Here is a 25185-nt window from a genome sequence, read left to right as displayed (position 1 = left end):
AACTTGGCATTTTGGATATCAGTTAGACTGTAAATTTACAAACGTATTGAAAAGTAATGATTACAATTCTATTGTAAATATACAGTACAATTGTAGTTATTTATTTAAAGTGTCCTTGTAAATCCACAATCTTACTGGCAACAACTGAAGTTATCAGTAAGTTACTGTAAATTTTGCAGTATTTTATTTTTTACAGTGCAGACAAGCTGAAAAGTCTGTTAAAAATAAAAATTATATATATATATATATATATATATATATATATATATATATATATATATATATATATATATATATATATATATATACAGTTGTAATCTGAATTATTAACCACCCTGAATTAACACATTTCAAAACATAAAAGTTTTTATAACTCATTTCTAATAACTGATTTATTTTATCTTTGTCATGATGGCAGTATATAATATTTTACTAGATATTTTTCAAGAATTTTCAAGATTTTTTAAAGGCTTAACTAGGTTAATTAGTTTAACCAGGCAGGATAGGGTAACTAGGCAAGTTATTGTATAACGATTGTTCCCCTTCGGATGGGGAACTCCAATGCTATGTGGAAACTTCCACTATGGGGATTTCGTCAGAATCCAATCATCTGAAAGAGTATAAAAACGGGCCAATGAAATGCCAATGAGTTGGCAGCGTCAGCGTGCACAGCTGGCGTCAATGACAATCAGTCATGCTATAAAGACGCAGCCAGTGCCATGCTCGACATCCTTTCGCTTTCAGAGCCTTTCACGAAGCTTCTGAGAGAGTCTTTGAGGGTATCTCCAACCTGTGTCTACAGAGAGAGATCGAGAAGCAGCTTCTCCCGGTCCAGAGCGCGTATACGCAGTGGCAGATGGTCGAGCTGGGTATTTCTCCCTTGCCTGGCGTCCTTTGGGTCCGGTCCTCCAAGAGCGGTTTGTATATAGGAAAAAAGCTTTCCTAAAAGAGCAACACGGTCGTGCAGCGCGTCTTTTTCAAGACGTCACTCCGACCGTGCGTTTCTGGATGCGGTGGTTTCCTATCCCCGGATGATGGGCACGAGCACAGCGTTTCATGTCTGGGGGTCCAGCATGTTAATGCGGTGCTCGCGGGCAGTGCATGCCATCACTGATGTCATGTCTGTTGCGCAGTTAAAATCGCGGCTCGCTCTTGCAAAAGAGCCACCCACCCCAGTTGTCCCCCGCACTGCGGTTGGCACTCGGGCAGATCTGAGGGTTTCAGTGAGAGTAAATCCGCCGCCCCCGGGCCGTGGACCTCTCGCTCCTCCACGCGCTCCATCCAAGCTTCAGGTGAAGAGAAGCGCTCCGTCCTGGGATGGTCGCTCTCTCACCTGATGACACCGGGGGTCAGATGTCCATCGCTGCATCGGAGGATGGGCTGTCATTGTCTGATGAGGATGCGAGCCCGCTCGCTCCCTCCCTCCGGGGTGGAGAGCGCGGCGTTAGCATCTAAAAAGCAGACATGATGGCCGTGCTTTCTCGGGCTGCTTCGGCCGTGGGTCTGGTGATGGTTTATCCCCCAGCCCCGCGGCCGGACCGACTAGATGGGTGTATGTGGAGGATATAAGGAGGCAAGACCTTCAAAGCCTCCCGTCCCCTTCTTCCCGGAAGTGCACAGTAAACTCACGCTGTCCTGAGGGCACTTTTTTCTGCCCGATCTGCGTGCGCTTCCATCCTCACCATCCTTGGAGGTTGGGCTGTCAAGGTATGACGAGGATTTGAACCCGCTCGCTCCCTCCGGGACTTTGAGCGCGGCGTCGAATCCAGAAGCAGACTTTGCGGCTGTGCTTCCCCAGGCTGCTTCGGCCGTGGCTCTGGAGATGGTTTATCCCCCAGCTCCGCGGCCGGACCGATTAGAGGGGTGTGATGTGGAGGATGAAGGCGAGACCTTCTAAGCCTCCCCATCCCCTTCTTCCTGGTTGGGCACAGTAGGCTCACGCAGTGTGCTGCGTGCGCCTTCCCCCTCACCATGCACGCTATGGCCACCTACCAGCGCTACCAAGCGCAGGCGCTGGCCCGGCTGCGCGAGGATGGTTCTGACCCAGGACTGAGCATGCGCTCCGCACCGCAACCGACTATGCTCTTACAAAAAAAAAAAAAAAAAAAAAAAGTCGGCTGTGTGTGCCCTGGGAAGGACGATGATCACATCCGTGATCCAGGAATGCCACCTCAGGCTAAACCTGGTGATGTGCGTGACGTTGACAAAGTTCGCTTTCTTAACTCACCCATTTCCCAGGCTGGCCTGTTCGGCGACACTGGCAGTGAATTCGCCCAGAAATTCACGCCGGTGAAAGAGCAGTCGGAGGCGATGGGCGAGGTCTCTATCGGCGGGATTGTATGACCGCTCCCCCCCGCCGAGCCATCCACATCCGCTGCTTTTTCGCCGAGGACGCCCGCCCGCAGCTTTGCTTCGCCGCCCCGCCTGCGCCTCCGGCCACGCGGCTGCGCCGAGCATCGCGCAGGCAACCAGCGTCCCCCGCCCAGGGCGCCGCTAAGTTCGGTAAAACGGACCGCGAAGCGTCCCTGAGGCGGGCCATCTGGGGAGGAGGGAATTTGCTCTTTCCCCGCTGGAGGGCGGGGCACGTTATTTAAAGGCGTAAAAAAAAAAAAAAAAAAAAACGCCATCAAAATCCTCAGTGAAAGAGCACTTTTCCCCTCCTCCGGATGTGACAGCCCGAACACTGCCAGTCTGGGACGCTATGCCTTCCAGCTCGCAGGATCGGTGCATTTCGCCAATGGCTCATGGAGCACGAGAGAACGGTCTCCTTTCTCTCCACTCCCAGCCCCTCTCCTGGAGTTTGAGTGCGAGACGAGAACATCTCCTCTCCTGCTCTCCTGTGGGACCCCAGCGCTCCCCGGATGAGCCCACTCACTCCACGCTGCCCCGCCGCTGGCACGTCAGCGATCGTGCGGGTGGGACCATTTGCGGGGGCTCTGCCTGCCTGGTTAGCGCGGGCCAGCCCATCGCAATGGCTCATCCATACGACCAGACTCGGCTATGCGATTCAGTTCGCTAAACGGCCTCCCAGGTTCACGGGCGACCAGGGTCAGTCCTGCGTCCGCCCCTGTCTTGCGAGAGGAGATTGCTGTCCTCCTGGCGAAGGATGCAATCGAGCCGGCCCTCCAGCCGAGATGGAGCGCGGGTTTTACAGCCCGCACTTCATCGTGCCCCCCCAAAAAAAAAAAAAAAAAAAAGCGGTGGGCTATGGCCAATCCTATATCTGCACATTTTGAACCGCTACCTTCACTGGCTGCGCTCCGAAATGCTTACGCAGATGCGCATCACGCAATGCGTTCGTCCTCAGGATTGGTTTGCAGCAATAGATCTGAAGGACGCGTATTTTCATATCTCCACACTTCCACGCCACCGGCAGTTTCTGCGGTTTGCGTTTGAAGGTCGAGCGTGGCAATACAAGGTCCTCCCCTTCGGGCTCTCTCTGTCTCCGCGAGTTTTCACCAAGCTCGCGGAGGGTGCCCTCGCGCCCCTTCGGCTCGCCGGCATCCGCACGCTCAATTATTTCGATGACTGGTTGATTTTTAGCCCACTCTCGGGAGCAATTGATTATGCACAGAGACAAGGTGCTCCGGCACCTCCGCCCGTTGGGGTTTCAGGTCAACCGAGAAAAGAGCAAGCTCGCCTCCGTGCAGAGCATCTCCTTTCTCTGGTTGGAGCTGGACTCGATCACTATGGAGGCGCGCCTCTCACGAGAGCGCGCCGAGGTAATGCTGAACTGTCTGAGAGAGTTTGACAGGAAAAAAAGTGGTCCCCCTGAAATTATTTCAGAGGCTCCTGGGGCATATGGCATCCGTAGCTGCGGCCACGCCGCTCGGATTGCTCCATATGAGACCACTACAGCATTGGCTTCACGATCGGGTCCCCAGACGCGCATGGCACGCGGGCACACACCGAGTGACTGTCACTGCGCTGTGTCACCGCACCCGCACCCCCTGGAAAGGACCCCTTCTTCCTACGGGCCAGTGTGCCCCTAGGTCAGGCGTCCAGGCAGGCTGTCGTTTCGGCAGATGCCTCCAGTATGGGGTGGGGGGCCGTGTGTAGCGGGCATGCTGCTGCGGACCTGTGGAGGGGAACCCAGCTGCATTGGCATATCAACTGCCTAGAGCTGTTGGCAGTGTTTCTCGCTCTGCGCCGCTTTTTACCGGTGCTGAGGGAGCAACACGTGCTGGTCAGGACGGACAGCACGGCCGCGGTAGCGTGTTCCATCCGGATGGGGGTATACGCTCCCGCTGCATGTCTCAGCTCGCTCGCCGTCTGCTCCTCTGGAGTCATACGCGGCTGAAGTCGCTGCTTGCTATTCACACCCCGGATGGGCTCAACCGTGCGGCCAACAGGCTCTCACGGCAGCTCCTTCCCCGGGAGAATGGCGACTCCACCCCGAGTCATGCGTAAGTATGCACTCCCCCCAGTGAGCCTACTCGCGCAGTTTCTGTGCAAGGTCAGGGAGGACGAGGGGCAGGTCTTGCTAGTTGCGCCCCTGGCCCAACCGGACCTGGATATCAGAACTCTCCCTCCTCGCGACGCCCCCCCTGGCGAGTCCCTTTGGGAGAGGACCTACTCTCTCAGGGACAGGGCACCATCTGGCACCCTTGCTTAGTTCTGTGGAACCTCCACGTGGGGTCCATAAGACGCGACGAGGAAGACTTAGGTAACCTACCGGTGGCGGTGGTTAATACCATCACTCAGGCTAGTGCACCCTCTACGAGGCATGCTTACGCCCTGGAGTGGAGTCTATTCACTGAGTGGTGCGCTTCTCGCCGAGAAGACCCCCGATCTTGCCAGATCAGTGTTGTGCTTTCTTTCCTTCAGGACAGGTGGAGCGAAGGCTGTCGCGCTCCACACTGAGGGTTTACGTGGCCACCATCTCCGCTCATCATGATGCGTGGATGGCGGCACCGTGGGGAGGCATAACCTCATCATCCAGTTCCTCAGAGGTGCGAGGCGGATGTTTTCCCCCGCCCCCCTCTCATACCCTCTTGAGATCTCGCGGTAGTGCTACGAGCCTACGTGGAGATCCCTTCGAACCACTCGACTCAGTATCCTTGAGATTTCTGTCCTTGAAGACAGCTCTGCTGGCCGTGTTGGCATCGGTTAAGAGGGTTAGGTACCTGGAGGCATTTTCGGTCAGTGACTCGTGCCTAGAATTCGGGCCGGCCTACTCTCACGTTGTCCTGAGACCCCGGCCCGGCTATGTGCCCAAGGTTCCTACCACATCGTTTTAACAATCAGGTAGTGAGCCTGCAAGCGCTGCCCACGGAGGAGGCAGACCCAGCCCTTTCATTGTTGTGTCCTGTTCGCGCTTTGCGAATATATGGGGACCACACTCAGAGCCTTAGATCCTCTGACCAGCTCTTTGTCCATTACAGTGGTCGGCAGATGGGAAGTGCCGTATCTAAACAGAGGTTGGCCCACTGGATAGTGGATGCCATCTCCCTCGCCTTTGGGGTGAGCCGTGTCCCCCGGGGGTGAGAGCGCACTCCACTATGGAGCATCGCATCCTCCTGGGCGTTAGCACGCGGCGCCTCTCTGACAGACATTTGTAGAGCTACGGGTTGGGTGACACCCAATACATTTGCAAGGTTACAATCTGCGAGTGGAGCCGGTTTCCTCAAGGGTATTAGGCAACCCTTGGTGATTGAGGAAACGATTCGGTTGAGGTGTCGAAACACGCTTGCTGCGCCACTCTCCCTAACCCGGAGATACGTGCGCTTTTTCAGCTTTGTCAGTTTAGTTCCCCATTTCTTTGGCGAACCCTGCAGAGTTCCTCCGAGGCCCCCAGCACCTGACTCAGCGGAGGAGTCAGGTGTTGGCCCGTTACGTTGTCGGCATGCCCGCTGGTCAGCCCGCGTTCTGGGTATAGGTGCCTGCTATGTGTGATCCCCGCTGGCGATCCCATACGTTCACTCAGCCACGGTATAGTCCCCCCTTCTAGGGCAGGCTCGTGTCTTCCCTCCCCGCTAACCATCCTTATGCTAGGACCCCCCCATCTCTGGGCTGGTCCATAGATTGTCACCAGGTCTCCCCTCTGGGTAGCAGGTGAGCTCCGCAGCGTCCTCCCTATCGGGACTGAACGCTTTCCCAACGTACTGTCGTATCAAAACCTTTTTACTGGGTTATTGCGACTCCCCGAAAAATATAACCGTTTCTGAACAGGTAAGTGAGGGCCAGGGGACACGTTGGAAGACTGTGTCTCGGGGCGTTGTAGGTGCGCTCGCTCTACTGCGTGGCACACCCTTCGCCAGGGGCGCAGTAAGGTTCTTTCGTTGTGGCGTTTTCCATAGATTTCCCCATAGTGGAAGTTTCCACATAGCATTGGAGTTCCCCATCCGAAGGGGAACGCTACGGTTACTAAAGTAACCCTTCGTTCCCCGAGGGGGGGAACGGAAATGCTATGTTCCTTCGCCACAACGATTGTCCCTTAGCTGTTGAGCGTGAAAGTCTCTTCAGCTAGAAAAGGATGTCGAGCATGGCACTGGCTGCGTCTTTATAGCATGACTGATTGTCATTGACGCCAGCTGTGCACGCTGACGCTGCCAACTCATTGGCATTTCATTGGCCCGTTTTTATACTCTTTCAGATGATTGGATTCTGACGAAATCCCCATAGTGGAAGTTTCCACATAGCATTTCCGTTCCCCCCCTCGGGGAATGAAGGGTTACTTTAGTAACCGTAGCGTTTGTTCTGTAGTCTATGGAAAAAATATATAGCTTAAAGGGGCTAATCATTTTGAACTTAAAATGGTTTTTAAAAAATTAAAAACTGCTTTTATTCTAGCCGAAATAAAACAAATAAGACTTTCTCCAGACGAAAATAATATTATCAGACATACTGTGAAAATTTCCTTGCTCTGTTAAACATCATTTGGGAAATATATAAATAAGAGAAAAAAAATTCAAAGGGGGTTGAATATATATATTTGAAGTTTATCAAGAATGTTTTTCAGGACTTCTTTTAAGACAAGAATGGGTGTTTTTTTAAGTTTTGATTGAATTTGAAAGGTTTTGATCCACTTCAAACTACTGTCGATTGTAAATATTTTCCAAATTATTATTTTAATTAGCTATTTTATTAATACAAAATACAACAATAAATACAAATATATACTGTATATATATATATATATATATATATATATATATATATATATATATATATATATATATATATATATATACATATATATATATATATATATATATATATATATATATATACATATATACACATCTAATAACTATGATACAAAAATATTATTTATTATTATTTTATAAATTAATTATCCTGCATTTGAAAAAAATAATGAAATAACAAATATAATTTTTAAAATAAGTAAATAGATGTATACAGTAATGTAATATATAGAAAAATGTAATGTAAGTTATATACAGTAGTCAACATTTAAAGTGGATCAAGAATGTTTATCAGAATTCTAAGACAAGAATTTTTTTTTTTTGATTGACTCTGATGAAAGGTTGTGATCCACTTCAAACCTTCACTACTATAGATTGTATATTTTTCCAAATTGCTTTAACTATTTTATCAACAGATTTTATCAACAAACAAACTGTAGTACAAACTGTAAAATTAATTAATACATTCATAATGTAATAAGTAGAAACTATTTATTATTAAACTATATATATTCATTCATTCATTTTCTTTTTGCCTCAGTCTTTTGCCTTTATTAATCAGGGGTCGCCACACATCCAGCCTATGTTTTACGCAGCGGATGCCCTTCCAGTCACATTTATATATATTATATATATGAAATTATTTTAATATGAATTTGTAAATATATATATATATATATATATATATATATATATATATATATATATATATATATATATATATATATGAAAAACATTGGGTTGGGTTTTTCCCAACATTAAGTTAATAAAACATTTGTTTTTCCTACTATGGATGTCAATGGTTACAAGTTTCCAACATTCTTTAAAACGTCTTCTTTTGTGTTCAAGATTGCCTGTTAGTCTCATTTTTGCCCACGCATAATAAATAAAAAATATTTTATTGAATATTTTAAACCCTGTAATGAATTTGATCAAATCTGTACTAGCCTTTCAAAATACTAAATTTTAATAAAATTAATAGCCTACACTTTCAAAACCATGAACACATATTATATTATATTATAACATATTATATTATATTATATTATATTATATTATATTATATTATATTATATTATATTATATTATAGACCCAACATTGAGCTAATACAATACACTTTTTACTTTCTGATAAATCCTTTTCAGAGGAAAATGATTTCAGAACTAGCTGGTTTTAGATGGAAATCTTGAAGGCATTCTTGACACATCTATCTGACCATTCTTTACCATACCTTTGAAATAAAACAACCACCAGCAGATGGTAGTCTAAGCATGCAGGTAAGGCATCTGACGCAAGCACATTCTGGGTGTCCTTAAACTGAAATCTGTTATAATTCTCACAGCCTAATGACTGGGGCTTTTGTAAGGGTCGTGTCATGAGGTTAGAGGTTACAATCAGGATAAAGAAACAGATCTCGGATTCAGTAAGTAGGAAAGATCTGCCATTTAAATACGCAACCAACCACTAAACACATTTTACCAGGACAGATAAAATCCCACAGTGGAATACGTCATGTAGAAAATCAGTAGGTGTAAGATATTACTCTAATCAAGCCTGATATAATATTGGCGGGGCTTACCTAGTTTTAACAATTAAACAGAGGTCACTGAGTTTAAAACGTAGAGTTACTGAATAATAGATGTTGCTTACTGTATATTGGTATAACACAAAATCTCCTGAGATCCTCTTCTTTTTTTTTTTTTTTGAATGGCTTCTTCGAATGGTTTGTGCTAGACTAGTTGGCTTTGTATTATGGGAAATTATATCCATTTTTGTGCATGGCAATGTGACTAAGATGAAAATGCTGCTTATTGAATGGAGTGAATGATTTATTGCAAAGCCCTACAGATCTTTTGGGTTTCCTGCTTCCCTCATCTGATGGATAATAGGAGACAGAGGAAGAGAGGTTTAATGTCTTTATAATGGTGCTTCCAGTAACAGAGTGCATTGATAATTCATGCCAGCAGCAGACCAATTTTATTATTATTTTTTCAATCTTGTGGCGCTATTGTTTATTTAAACAGCAGGGGCGCCATTTTCAAGACACATAAAACAGGAGCCACGCTTTTCCATATTCCAGACATTGTGCCATTGTTCATAATTTCGCATATTCTTAAGTACACAGTTTTCAGTGCATGTTTGCACACATATCATAACTTAAAATAAACATTATTCAACATTTCCGAATCTAAATTTATGTTAAACAAATATGCCTTAGCTTTACAAATTGATGAATTAATAGCCTTCATATCCAAGATCATAAACACTTTTGACACTTTGATATATATACAGTTGAAATCAGAATTATTAAACCCTCTTTGAATTTTTTTTTCTTTTTAAAATATTTCCAATATGATATTTAACAGAGCTAGGAAATTTTTATAGTATGTCTGATAATATTATTTTCTTCTGGTGAAAGTCTTATTTGTTTTATTTTGGCTAGAATAAAAGCAGTTTTTTATTTAAAAAAAAAAAACTTTTTAAGGTCAAAATTATTATCCCCTTTAAGCTATGTATTTTTCAATAGTCTACAGAACAATCCATCTTTGTACAATAACTTGCCTAATTACCCTAACCTGCCTAGTTAGCCAAACTAACTAGTTAAGTCTTTTAATGTCACTTTAAGCTGAGAAGTGTCTTGAAAATATCTAATTAAATATTATTTACTGTCATCATGGCAAAGATAAAATAAATCAGTTACTACAAATTAGTTTTTTAAAGCTATTATGAATGTTGAAAAAATCTCTCCGGTAAACAGAAATTGGGGAAAATACAAACAGGGGGGCTTATAATTCAGGGGGTTTAATTCTGACTTTACTGTACTGTACTGTACTGTATATGCATTTAATAATTATAAATACATATATTACTTCCACATGCTGATTTAAAACAACTTTAAAGGACAATCAGTGATAGACACTTTGGCCCTGCATTTCATATCAGACGTAGACTTGTGTCCATGAAAAATAACATCTGCATCAAATAATGGCCCCTTATTGCCTTGCCAGGTGATGGATGACATTTCCAGGTAATTCGATCAAACCAATTTAAGTTCAATTCAAGTCCAGCTAATTCTTCATTATCCTCTCAGTGCTCTGAATGGGTCAGCCTGTAAAGTGAATTACCATCATTACCGCCACTATTCGCGTGAGGATCGATAGGCAGGTGGTTTATCAGAGGAAATGACGGCATAAAGCGTTTCATCCTTTCCCCTTATCATCCGGACACTGCACATTGTAAAACATTTTACACACCGACTGTCCTGTCAGAACTTTGATAGCTTGATAGAAAGATATTGATGACGTTGGCGTTTCAAAAACTTTCGTTATTTTTCTTCATTCTTTCATTGTGTAGTTACTTTGTTTGTAGATGTAGATTTATTTCTATTCTACTTAACATGTTAAGAAAACAACAACAACAAATAAAGTCAGACATTTTAAACAAGGAGTTGAGCTGACATTCTCTAAAGTTCAATGAACTTTTTTTAATGTGTATTCAGTGGAAACAGTGTAGAACTCGGCTAGACTGATGGTTTACAGGCATGCGCACAAGAAGTGCGCATGCCTGTAGGGTGTAAGGAGGGTGTTTAGGGGCGGGTTGGGTATATAATACTTCTCTCAGAGAACTTTTGCCTGTCGCCTGATTTTGGGACAGCTCCACACTACATCCTAACACCATCTAGGGGACTTAATCCGACCTTCACAACCAAATACAACAGCACAGCATTTTTTACGTTGTCATGGAAGACCAACTAAAGCATCATTCTGTTTGCCATACCTGCTTGAGAACAGACAGTTTCGTAAATAAGGTAAAGAAAATCTTTTAAGAACCTTGGACATAAATGGGAATTGCTTTCGTACTGTTGTTTTGAATAGAAAACAAACAAATAAAGAGAGAAACGCTTTATAGAAACTGTTGAATCGCATTTTAAAATGCGAAACTGGCACGGTGGATAAACTAAGGAGATTTAATACAGTGTTCCCTTGCTGAAGCTAATGCATTGGAGATGGTTTTGACAATCTTAACAGTTAACAGATCATATTGACAGCGCTAAACTGCTGAATGTGGACAATGGGAATTCAAGTTATTAACTTTATTTCTATATAACTGCTTTTAATCTATCTGTATCATGAAAAGCGACTGCGAATATATATTATAATGACTTGACATTACGTTCTGGATACGCACGCACGGGAAAGAAAGTTGCACGAGGGGGCGACAGCACTTTAAATGACTTGGATTTAAGGAAATTATATGCTGAGTTGAAAGGAATGAGATAGTTTGGTAGATTAAGTAGTCTTGCAACTTGTTGAACGTTGTGTAAGAATGTAAAGGACAAGATAAACCCTTTCGACTTGGATAAGCAATTCATCGTTAAACCTAAAATTAAAAAGTCGATGCATGATGCATAATATGATGGACGAACTAATGACATGCCTAATGCATGACGTTAAAGATAGTTGATCAACAGGTCTCCAGAAAAATTATTGATATTGTTTTGTGTGGAAAAAAAGAATTCATAGTTACAAAAAGTAGTTGAATTTCAATTCAGTGTACTTACTAAATACTAATAATAAATAATAAATAATAGCTTCCAAATGTATGAATAACATCTTAACATTATTAATTATGCATTTAGCTGAGGATTGTTAGGCAGATATTTAGACGTTAAAGTCAGATTTTTATTTTTGTTCAAACCTGAAAGGTGTGATCAGAAAATTGCATGCATGCAAATAATTCCAGAGTATTGCAAATGTGCATTGAGTACACTGGCATATTGTATGTTGTGAACAACAGTGCATTATGTATAGACTGTAAAGGCATGCTTCTCCATACTGTAAATTGACCATGTGATTAAGCAGATAAGTGAGGAGTCGATTACCATGCATTCACACACTAAAAGATTCCATTACTGAAGTCAACGTCTTAAGTATTCTAATAACACATATAGAAGGAAGAATATGTATTATGTTCAGCATTTAAGATAATTAAAGAGACAAGATTTGTCCATTAAAAAAGAAATGCAAACTCTCTAAACTGAACTAACTAAAGCATGTCATCTTTGCAGGTCATAAAGATGTTCTGGTCCATACGGATGCCAATATGCATACTGTTTTTAACCCTGTCTGCCTTCGAAGTTGCTTCAGCTGAAACGTTATGTGGCGGAGAGCTGGTGGACGCTCTACAGTTTGTGTGTGAAGACAGAGGCTTCTATTTCAGTACGTACACTTCTCAGCATTTTTTTTGCTTTTGCTTAGGAGTCCTGCCAATTGCATGTCACGAATGACCTGGGTTACGACCAAAGTCTCGGCAGATTGTGCTGACTGGGCGCATTCTCTCGCGATATCTGTGATTGCATATGAAAGGGATGCTAAATGAGCCACAATGGCCTGGTTGTTTACTTGCACATTCCGTAAGGGAAAGTAATAGTACCCAAGTGGCATTCCATTCACCTCTCCAGAAATGTTCCCAGGCTACACTCAATTGAAAAAAAAAAAAGTTGTTTGTCCTCTTACACGGCTGGATGGAATCGAGACAGCTTCATTACTATTTTAGCGTAACAGATACTAACCAATACGTTCGCACTATTTCAAAGCAGCGCCTGCCAACCGTGCAATTCAAATACATCTGTTGGATGTGCACTGCTCGCATGCACGGAGGGAGTCGAGAGCGCAACTTTTTAAATATTTGTCGTCTTCCTCACGCCAGCACTGACAAACAGACAAGGCCTTTGTGTTCTTTTGGCCACAGAAGCCTAACTACCCCGAAAGATCATTATCCAATTTGGGCCAGCACAGATTTTCCCCCCTCTGTCCACCACTTCTACTCTTGTTCAATGTTTCCCATCCTACAATCAAGAACTCCCTTTCAGATCACTGTGACTATGAGAAGCACAAATCGTTCGAATACTATTTGACTGAAAATCAATTGTTCCTTCCTTTTCCCGGTCCAGCTTCCCCCCCCCCCCCCCCCTCCATTACTGTGTCCTGTATCTTTGCTCTTTCATGCCAAGTCTGTTCTTCTACCCCTCCCCCTTCCTCTCTTTCATGCACTCTTTATCTCTGCTGAGCTGGCAAAGGACAAGGTCAAAGGATATCCACCATTTACTCATCTAAACAGAAGCGAAGACTTTTGCCCTTCAACTCTTTCATTGCCTTGCTCGTAGGCTTTCGTATCTTTCGTTCCTGGGAATGTGGTTCCTGGTGAATTCTTCGAAACAGATTTCGAGCAGCTCAATTAGACGGCATAACAAGATCAGTCCAGGCGAGAAAACAAATAAACAGACTCCATTTTATGCCACAGATTTTGGCTTTATTATACACCGCAGATGCATCACAATGAATTGATAATGAAATCTGCCTCGACAATGGAATCAGGTCACTGTAGCTTGATTTACATTGACTTGTTTGCAGGGTTTGTTGAATATGTTTGCATGCTTGATAGTGGCTGTTTGGACAGCTTGAGCCAAATGTCTTCTTTTTTTGTAATAACACTCAAACTAGTTGGTTTGTTTATCTTAACTGGTTAAAGGTATGTGTTCAGTTAGATTCTTAAACCAGTCTGTGCCAGTTACCAGACTTTTCAGGCTGGATCATTAGTTACTCGAGTAAACAATAGCTTGGTCAGACAGTAAAACTAAGAAACCAGTTCAGACTTGTTTAGTCAGGCTTTTTAAAGTAGAGTTAGCTGGTCAGCCAGCTTGTCTCCTTTCCTGACTTGTTGACAAAAGCGCAGTGTCATCTGACCAAGCAGGGATACCAGCAAACCAATGTATACGAGTGTGAAATAATAGATTAGACCAGTAAAATGAAACATCTGTCTTGTACTCACTGTCATGTACTTCCAAGACTTAACATAACATATGATATTTTGAGGAATTTTGAGGAAAACCTTTTGTCCATAGAGCCAAAATGGGGTCCAAACAACATTGGTCTCTACTAACGTTCACTAAATGGATAAAAACATTTTCAAAAACATGAGGGTGAGGAAATTATGTCAGAATTTTCATTTTTGTGTATATTTTCCGTAAGCTAAAGGTGTTATTCTCTGATGTAGACAGAATAATATTATTGTCCATGAACTCATGATCTCCATCTGTTTCCCCCGCAGGTCGACCAACTAGTAGGTCAAACAGTCGACGTTCTCAAAATCGTGGGATTGTGGAGGAGTGTTGTTTTAGTAGTTGCAACCTTGCTCTGTTAGAACAGTACTGCGCTAAACCTGCCAAGTCAGAGAGGGACGTTTCAGCCACATCGCTACAGGTCATTCCAGTGATGCCCGCATTAAAACAGGTATGTTGTCCGTGGGAAACAACAAAAACATCACACCTCACCGTCATGATTTTCCTTTGCTTTCTGCTGAACTCGTACATAATGTCATGTGGGTTTTACAAAAACAGTTAGCTGGAGGAAGGAACTTGTAAGCAAGTATTGTCCTAAACTGCTGACAAAGTGGAAAATGAGATGATAGAAGTGAGAGGTCACATATAGTTTGAAATTTTCCTTTGGATTATATCAAAAACGGTTACAAAACATCTCTCAAAATGGCCTGATTGTTGAGTTGGTGATTAAGCAATGGAGACTTTGAATTAAAACAATTTAATTACATATGTTGGTAACACTTTATTTTGATGGTCCATTTGAGTATTATTAGACTGTCTGCTTAATATCTGATGATACTGCTCCTTTAACAGACATTTAACCGACTACACTCTCCAGAAATAAAGGTACACGAGCTGTCACTAGGGTGGTAACTTTTTTCAAAGGTACAAATTTGTACCTAAAAGGTCCATATTAATACCCCAAGGGTACATATTAGTACCTTAACATTACAAAAGTGTTCCTCTTAAAATTTTGAGGCACTAATATATACTTTTATGGTACCAATATGTACCCTTTAAGTACAAACATGTACCTTTTGAAAAGGTGCCACCCCAGTTACAGCTTGTGTACCTTTATTTCTGAGAATGTATAAGAAACTTAGCAGGTACATGTCAATTTACACTAATCCTAACCTAACAGTCTACTTATAATCTAACGAGAATTAGTTGGCATGCAGATGCATTGTAACTTAAATTCAACAAACGGACCATCAAAATGAAGTGTGACCCATATGTGAAAGCAAACAAGATCAAAACAAGAAAACCATTTGGAATAAAAGGTGTTCCTCAGGGTTTCGTCTTGGTAGTTTAGAGTTTTGGGGTATTTTCAGCAAAATATCTGATAAATCTGTGACAATTTGGACTCATTTTCTAACTCTACTTTTTTTTCGCAACAGGAGGTCCCAAGAAAACACGTGACCGTCAAATATTCCAAATATGATGTGTGGCAAAGAAAGGCTGCTCAGAGGCTACGGAGGGGCATCCCTGCCATCTTGAGGGCCAAGAAGTTTAGGCGGCAGGCGGAGAGAATCAAGGCCCAGGAGCAACTGCTCCACCACAGGCCTCTCATCACGCTTCCCAGCAAGCTGCCTCCAATCCTTCTTCCCACAGAAAACTACGTTAGCCACAAGTGAAAAGACAGGATCGTTTGCACAGAGTTGATAAAAAAAGACTGAGGGATCAAAAGCTTTTTTGTCTCTGACGTCATTTCTGTGGCAGTCCTCAACAACCCTTCTTCCTACCCCACCAAACCTGCTCACACGCTCTTCCAGTTTCTATTCTTATTGTTTCGTTCACCAACAAAAAGGCACATCGTAAACGAGAGGAATTCAGGTGAAGAAGCAAAGAAAAGAGCCAAGCAGTCGTGGAACGTCTTGCCAGGACATCAAAGAGCGCGAGGAACAGCGAAAGCTAGCATGAAAGAATCCATTCCACTGCATTCTCCCAAGACAAAAGTATTTCTCTTTTAGTCCTTTTACATATTAGTTTGCACCTGTAACTATAAAGGGACATCCACACTGTAAGGAATTGTTGTAAAATTAGATTCCTGTTCCAGCACCTTGTAATCACAAATGAAAAGCAGACGAAGCGTCTGCGAATTGCACATCGCCACGGATTACGTCAAAGTTCTTGTTAAGTAAATAAAAAAGGCACTATTTTTTTATGGACTATGAACGTGTAGCTCAAAAAATGTCATGGTGCTAGCTTTGGGAAAGGACTCAGAGGAGAAGGGTTTGAAAAGCACGTGTTTTTTTTTTCCTTTGAGACTTTATTAAGCTTTCCGTTTTAAGGAAAGTGTGACTTTCGAAAGGGTAATCATGAGCATATTGGCGGCAAGGAAGATCGCTGCATGCAGACGTGTATGTAAGACACGCGACGTATGCTTTGGGTCCCGCGCTGCCATCGCGGAAAAGGAAGGAGCAGTGTGGGGATGCTGGAGGGATCATGTTCAAGCACCTGGACGTGGAGAACTTGTCTCCTTTCAAGCGTGGCTGCACAAAACCCCTGCTTTGCACTGCAGGAAGAGGGACATTGTGACCTTGAAAAAAGTGGGATGTTTGTATTTTCTATGTTATTTTTTTTCGTGAAAATGCTTCAAGGAAAAAAAAAGAAAAAAAAAAGGAGGAAAAAAAAAAGCCCAGTTTCTGGTACCGTGACATTCTTGTTGCAAAATAGGCTTTGTGTTTTTGTAACGTTATTTTACAGTTCTGAAGAAAAAAAAGGCACAAATATCAATTCAAAGGGAAAAAACGCAATAATGTCAACTAACATATATTTTTAACGTTTATCCGTAGTATTCACATGCTTTTGCCTGAAAACAAATACTTGAATATATATATAAATATATATATGAAATAAATATAAAAATATATATTGTAATTAGTTTCCAGGGACGTCATGTACTATTCTTTTAGTCTGAGCTGTATCTTGCGTAATGAGCCGCCAAGCTTCTTTTTGTTTGTTTGTTTGTTTAAGTACAAATATGGGCACTGTATAAAGGCATTATTTATTTTGTTATAAAATTATATATATATATATATATTAAAATCGGTCCAAATACAGTAATATACATAGCACTGATGCTCAACTGACGGATTTTATTTGATGTGCTCTCCCCCGTTTTACATGTAAATGCTTTTTTGTAGATGCTTTGTACCAAAAAATATTTCCTTTTCTCCTTTTGGTTCGCCACTGAGCTATTTTAAAATCAATATTTTAACAGCAGCTGTAGCCTGGATCGCTTAGGCATGTTGTACTACAAAAATAGGCACATACTCAGAAGACTCTCTCTCTCTCCCTCCTGCATGGCTTTTTAATCTGCCAAATGGATTTCTCTTTATATAAAATAAATAAATAAAAACAAACAAAAAAAAAAATACAAAAAATAATAATAAAAAAAATAAAACTTTGCATTTAACTTACCTGCATAAACCTGGTCTCAATGGAAATGTTCACAAACCACTACAGTTTAAGCCACTTTACTGCCATTTTCACTATTGTATCTTCAGTCTGGGGTAGGCAGCAAATGAGAGCCATGTTTTGGGGGTCGAGAAAAGCCTGCAGAAGGATGAAGGTGTTGTCCCTGGTTCAATGTTTTCCTTTGTTGCTGAGCAACTGGACTGCAGCTATAAGGCAGAGTATAAACAAACCCATTATGGCGATGCCACAAAGAATGAACTGTTCATACATCCCCTCAATCTCACCATCTTCTAATAATATGCCCTAAATCCTCTTATTTCCTTTGGTTTGGGGTGGTTTTCTCAAGTCCTCCATGTATCTTCATTTCAGTTGTTGAAGGGCTACCGTACTTAGTTACCCTAATACTCAGGAAATATCAACGGAATTATGTGGAAAAACCCAACGCAAGTCTTTTTTAGATGTTTCTTTTAATTAAAGCTCATAAAATGTTACTATAGTATTGCTTAGTACCTAAAGGTCTAAGTGCCTCCCCCTCTCTGCCTTGATAATCCATCCTATTTATCTGATTCATATCAGTTGTGATGAAGCAGTGCAATTATTTTAATTATTCTCATTGTTTTTATTATTCGAGCGTCCCAACTGCCATTTTTTTCTACGATGTTATTCTTGCAAGCACTGCATTCTCTGTTTGTTCTTTCCGAACTGGTTATTTAACTTTCTGCGTGAAAGTAACAATCTTTTGCGCTCAAAATGAAGGGATCTTTCTGTCTTTCTTTGGCAATGGTTTAATATCAGTAGCCCACGCAGCCTGTGTGTATTTTAATTGATTTAACCTCTGCACGCTAGAAAATACGTCCGAAAATGCACAATTCTTGTACTTTCATTTTTAATATCAATAAAAACCATTTTATCGAACATGTTTCAGTCATGTGCGAGTGTGTTTTTATTGCTGGGTTGCACTGTAAATGATTTAGTAGGTGTTGAGGCCTACGCTGTGTTTTCTTTTTTGCTGCTTTTAGCATCTTTTCTGCTCTGGCTGATCTGCAGAAAGTAAAAGTGTGTCAACGGAAGAAAATGCACTATAATGCCACCAAACATAGGAGCAGATTAGTGATAATACTTCTGTGTTGCTTTTTTCATTTAAATCAATTGATTTATTATTAACCCTTTAATTACCCCACAGAGGAAAAAAAATGTTTTGATTGCTTTTCTTAACTTCTAATGTTGCTAGTTAGCACACTCATTTTTTCAACACATCCAAAAATTTCTAAAATATCAGTCTCTACTAAATGGTTGAAATGTCGGTTTATGGTAAAAATACTGGAATTAATACACACAATTAAAGTCAGAATATTAGCCCCCCTTTGATTTTTTTGTTCTTTTTTAAATATTTCTCAAATTCTGTTGAACAAAGCAAGGAAATTTTCACAGTATGTCTAATAATATTTTTTCTTCTGAAAAAAAGTCTTATTTTTTTTATTTTGGCTAGAATTAAAACAGTTTTTAATTTTTTTAAGAACCATTTCAAGGTCAAAATTATTAGCCCTTTTAAGCTATATATTTGTTCCATAGTCTACAGAACACACCATTGTTATGCAATAACTTGCCTAATTACCATAACCTGCCTAGTTAACTTAATTAATCTTGTTAAGCCTTTAAATGTAACTGAAAAAAAAATATCTTGAAAAATATTTAGTGAAATATTATGTACTGTTTTCATGGCAAAGATAAAAGAAATCGATTATTAGAAATGAGTTATTAAAACTATTATGTTTAGAATGAGTTCAAAAAATCTTTCCATTAAACAGACATTGGGGAAAAGAATAAACGGGTATATAATTTAGGGGGGGCTTATAATTCTGATTTCAACTGTATATGAAAAATCTGAAAATATGAAGTGTAAGACCAATTAAAAAAAAAGAAAAAATATTCAAAATAAAAAAAATTTGAAATGATAAAATCACTTTATTTTTTTAAGTATGCCATAAAATATTCAGATTCTTATTTAACATGTTTTCAAAACTGAAATCAAGTGTAGTAGTGCAACAGGATTATGTTTTTTGATTATTGTTTTGTAAACCAACATTGCTGTGTGTGTAAACTGTTTTTAACCATTTTACTTTAACAATCATTATTTAAAACAGTAAAAACATGGTCAACTGTTTGGTAGAGCGACAGTCAAAGGGTCAACGTGAGACTTTAAATCAAACGATAAGCTTAATCTTTGTAATTTTTCATTTAAAACATGATTTATTTTATCCACCATGAGCACTAGTAGTGATCATTTACTTAAGGGTCGCATATTGTTGACTTAGCGCTCCTATGAGTCATGGATAATTAGTTCAAGACTGAAAGAACCTACTGTACTAACAAAACAAAACTAACAATTTGTATTACTTTGACATGCTCTTTAATGCACTGACACAGCTAATGATTTCTTCATCAACAAATCATCATCTGCCCACAGTTCTTAAAGCAACAGATGAACACATCACACCAGTGAACACACTCACATTCAACTTTCTGCCCTATTAGTGGCAGAAGTATCAAAATTCTAACGTTGTTATGTTAACTTCTACAGATGATCCTATTCCATCAAGCTATCTGCACTATACTCAGTTAATTCTCCTGCAATCTTCAGGATAATAGGCATCTTAGGAATGACACTTAGTTGTTCAGATCTTACCTCTCAGATAAGCCATTGAGGTTGTCTTAATGTCCACCACAGATACCGGGGTGCCTCGGGATTCAGGTTTTTTTTTTCACTATTTACACATCACATGGATCTGTTATTCAGTAACATGTTTTTTTTTTTCCTATCACTGCTGACACTCAATTTCACCTCACGCTCTCGCTTGATTATCTGACAGTAGATGCTCAAATTTCAGCAAGTCTAACAGACATTTCTTGTTAAATGAGGGACCCTTACTTTCAACTCAACCTTGTCAAGACAGAGCTGCTGATCCAGAATTTGTTAGCAAGAGTACACTATGGCCAATTTAGTTCATCCAATTCACCTGTACCGCATGTCTTTGGATACTGGATGGGCATCTGCTGCGTAAAACATTTGCTGGATAAGTTGGCGGTTCATTCCACCATGGCAACCCCAGATAAACAAAGGGACTAAGCTGAAAAGAAAATTAATGAATGAAAGAATGAATATATATATACAGTTGAAGTCAGAATTTTTAGCCCCCCTAATCATTTTGACCTTAAAATGGTTCATAAAAAAACTGCTTTTATTCTAGCCAAAATAAAACAAATAAGACTTTCTCCAGAAGAAAAAATATTATCAGACATACTGTGAAAATGTCATTGCTCTGCTAAACATTCTTTGGGAAATATTTAAAAAGGAGGAAAAAAATCAAAGGAGGCCAATAATTCTGAGTTCAACTGTGTGTGTGTGTGTGTGTGTGTGTGTGTGTGTGTGTGTGTGTGTGTGTGTGTGTGTGTGTGTCTGTGTGTGTGTATTTATATATATATACCCAATTTTTAAAATGATATTTTTATCCATTTCTCAGTGAATATTGGTCATATATTTTGGTGCATTTGAACAGATTTATTAAACAGATATATTTCTTTCAAATAATATTTTATTCACTGAACATCTTTAGAAATAGAAAGACTATACATTTAAAATATTGAAAAAAATTACAAACTGCAAATTCTTTTCTTTTTTTTTTTGTTTCTCTTGATTTTTGCTATTTTTTTTTAATTGTATTTCATATTTTTACCTAACATATAAATTTGAGCTACTGATTTTTGGACCTTTATTGTAAGTAATTTTGTTAGATTAGCTTGGGATTTGACTTTAGTACTGATTAATGTAATGTATATGCACAAATATAATACTTGAACGCATACTAAAGAAAACATGAATTTAAATGAAAGATTTGTGAGGGGTGTACTTATATATGCCGAGCACTGTATAAATAAGTGTATACAGTAAGTATAATATAAATTCAAATTAAAATAAAAAATGTAAAATGTAGGCTTATTGCAGAACTGAAAAAACTATGCTCCTTGCTTTTAACGTTTTAGACATAAAATAAAGCCTACAAGTTGTTACAAATGTTTTTATTTTCATAAGCATTTAAACAAATATGTTTTTAAATGCTTTAATTTGTTTAAATATACTTTAAAACCCATATAAAATGGCCGAATTTGTATTTTTAGAACATATATTTGCGTAAATATATTTTTGAGAAAATGTTTTTAGACATTTTTTTTTTTTGTGTTTTTTTTTTTTATTATTATTTAAAAACCTATCATGTCATTGGAAAATATGTTTTGACATGGGAATACCCCTTCGATTAAGGCAAAAACTTTTTAAAGTCTTTTAGCCTTAAGATGTATTGTGAATATGGCCCCTGGAAAGAAATAAAACCTGAAAATGGTAATATATTTCTTTCTTTACTCTCTTTTTATACAGTAGATGTCCATGACTTGAAATTGTGTATCAGTCTAGAATATTATTCCTGTCCAAAAACGTGATCCAATAATAATAATAATAAAAGCACCTAACCTTGACATAAACTGTAAACTAATGATCAAATCTGACTAGACGATTGAAAAGTTGTGATGAACTGGGGTGGCACGGTGGCTCAATGGTTAGCACTGTTGCCTTACAGGAAGAATGTCGCTGGTTTGAGTCCTGGCTGGGTCAGTTGCCATTTATGTGTGGAGTTTGCATGTTCTCCCCGTGTTTGCGTGGGTTTCCTCCAGGTGCTTCGGTGTCCCCCACAGTCCAAAGACATGCGGTATAGGTGATTTGGATGAACAAAATTGGCAGTATATACTATAGTGTATGAGTGAGTGTAAATGTGGGACTGTATGGGTGTTTCCCAGGCGCTGGAAGTGAATCCGCTGCGTAAAGCATATGCTGGAATAGTTGGCGGTTCTTTCTACTGTGGCGAACACTGATAAATCATAGGCTAAGCCAAAGGAAAATGAATGGATAACCAAGAACTGAAACTGTCCATTTAATGAAAGTTCACTTGCACAAAGCATCATTGACTACAAAAAACCCGCACCTTATTTCCCTCGTATTTCATTATTACTTATCTATTTATCTTTTAGTTAACTTTATTACAAACTAGTGAGAGAAGTATAAAAGGAATGAAAACGGTGAGCTTAATACGTCATTTTAGGTGCAATACTCCTTTAAGATGAATCAGCGTTGGTTCGTGTAATATTGCAGTCCCCTATCTTTCCAGAACAGCTGACTAAGGAGTACAAATTCTTCCTTGAAGCCTTTTAGATTCCTTTTAGCTGTCAGAGGCTGCACATTAACGCACAGAGCAGCGGTGTGTGACAGATCAACTAGTGAAGCATGGTGACAGGCAACCTGGTGTGTGCTAGCGAGTACTTGTGTCTGTAACATGCTATAATGATGAAAGCACTCGACAAATCCCCCTCAAGACTCCACGTGAATGTCATTACAGTACGAGAGAAAACGTTAAATGTTGCAAGACTTTAACCTGCTTGTTTAATTTAGTGCAGTGTGGCGGTTTAAATATTAACCAGTGCTTCTGCACAATTCCATTTCCCTGCAACAGATTTTAATCGGAGAACAGTGTCTTAACAACACGAATGAATATTTCAAAATGTAGGTTGTCATTCAAGATTGTGTGAGCGTGGACTCAATGAACCCAAACACTAGAGTTTTTTAAAATAATTTTTTTATCATGTTCACATGTTGATATACAGTTGAAATCAGAATTATTACCCCTCCTGAATTACTAGCTCAATTATGTATATTTTCCCCCTATTTAACGCTGTTCCCCCTATTTCCTTCTGTTTAATAGTTTTAATAATTAATTTATATATAATATAAATAGTAAATAATAGTAATATTTTATGTATTTTTTTATTATACTGGTATTTACCTTAAAGTGCAATTTAAAGGGTTAACTAGGTTAATTAGGCAATTTACAATAATTAGGCAAGTCATTGTATAATGATGGTTTGCTCTGTAGAAAAAATATATTGCTTAAGGGGACTAATAATATTGACCTTAAAATGATTCTAAAAACATTTAAAACTGCTTTTATTCTAGCCACAATAAAACAAAAAGGACAAAAAAAAAAACATTACAGGTTTGAAAAAATGAAAAAAATCCTTGTTCTATTACACATTATTTGGGAAATATATATAAAAAAATTATAATTATAATAATAGTTTTGACTTCAACTGTATAATATATTATTATATATTTATGCATTACTATACATTAGGGCTGCACAATATTCAAATAATCTGATATTCCAACATTTTATTTTTCTGCGATAAATTTTGTGATATGATATTCGCTTTCTGGGCTGTATTTAGGTACATAAATTAAATAATTGCATTGCTACTCTGTTTTGTCTAATTTCTAGTCTAAATATCAAACTTTCTTATAGAGCATGTAAATATATTGTTTTGTTTTCACCATCAGACGAAATAAGTCAAACTTTTTTCCTTAAAACAAACTAAATTATCTGCCAGTGTGGTAAGTAATAAACAATCTTGTTTTAGCTTTGAAATGTAAATATTTGGACTAGAAACAAGACTAAAACTTCAGTCAGAAAAATATTTTTTTGCATAAATCGTATAAATTACATATAAATACAGTAATTAAATACAACTCTGTAGCTCCTGGTCAAATATAATTCAGACTCAACATCGCATATCTTCACGATGTGACTATTGCGATTGTGATATCGATGCTAAAATGATATATTGTGCAGTTCCACTATGCCTTCATTATTCAATTTTCAATAATTAGTTTAACCATTCACAAATTTAAAACATCAGAGGAGGCCACTGTTCTCATGGAACTTTCAGAGCAGCAGAAATTTTTCTTTAACCTTCCCAAGGCTTGTGGCTCGAGACAATCTTGTCTCGGAGGTCTACAGACAATTCCTTTGTTTTCATGCTTGGTTTGTGCTTTGACATGCACTGTCAACCCTGGGCTCTTATATAGACAGGTGTATGCCTTTTCAAATCATGTCCAATCAACTGAATTTACCACAGGTGAACTCCAATTAAGCTGATGAAACATCTCAAGAATGATCAGTGGAAACAGAATGTACCTGAGCTCAATTTAGAGCTTCACGCCAAAGGCTGTGAATACTTAAGTACATGTGATTTTTCAGGTTTTTTATTTATTTTTTATAAATTTGCAACAATTTCAAAAAAATCTTTTTTTCACATTGTCATTAGGGGTTACTGTGTGCAGTATTTTGAGAAAATAAATGAATTTTATCCATTTTGGAATAAAGCTGTAACATAAAAAAATGTGGAAAAAGTGAAGAGCTATGAATACTTCCCAGATGCACAGTATCTTTTTTGCTCAATACATGGCTGTCAATGGGTTCAGTGATGGCAAGTGCTGGAATTGCCAGACGTGTGTGCTTGTTTCTATGCAATGGAAGTGTTTTGTTTGGTCAAGAGGAGTTTCCCGATTTCTGGTCAGACATTGCCATATAGTTACAACCAGGTTTAATTTTCTCAATCTTAACACAAATATTGCATGGCAGTGGAACAATACTGGTGACAAAAATTGTGAAAAGATGTCTAGTTTAAACAACTGATTACCTATCTATTGTTTACATATCCTGGATTTTGATCTTCCAGTTTCCTTAAAAATTTCCAGCCTAAGTCGCTCTGGCCTTGGTGACCTGTTAATTACATTTTATGTTTCATCCTTGCATTCATTCATTTATTTTCCTTCGGCTTAATCTCTTTATTTA

The 25185-nt window shown here is 39.5% G+C and overlaps 1 protein-coding gene across 1 annotated transcript; it reads left to right on the top strand.

The window, feature by feature from the left end:
• The first annotated feature begins 10793 nt into the window (after positions 1-10793).
• On the top strand, positions 10794-18364 carry igf2b (insulin-like growth factor 2b). The gene is made up of 4 exons (XM_056451563.1): positions 10794-10957; positions 12218-12368; positions 14260-14441; positions 15427-18364. The coding sequence occupies exons 1-4, from the start codon at positions 10889-10891 to the stop codon at positions 15661-15663; spliced, it is 639 nt and encodes a 212-aa protein (XP_056307538.1). The 5' UTR covers positions 10794-10888; the 3' UTR covers positions 15664-18364.
• The last annotated feature ends 6821 nt before the right edge of the window (positions 18365-25185 follow it).

This window comes from Danio aesculapii, chromosome 25 (assembly GCF_903798145.1).
Source record: "Danio aesculapii chromosome 25, fDanAes4.1, whole genome shotgun sequence".
NCBI classification, from domain to species: domain Eukaryota; kingdom Metazoa; phylum Chordata; class Actinopteri; order Cypriniformes; family Danionidae; genus Danio; species Danio aesculapii.
This window is presented reverse-complemented; position numbering and strand designations above follow the sequence as displayed.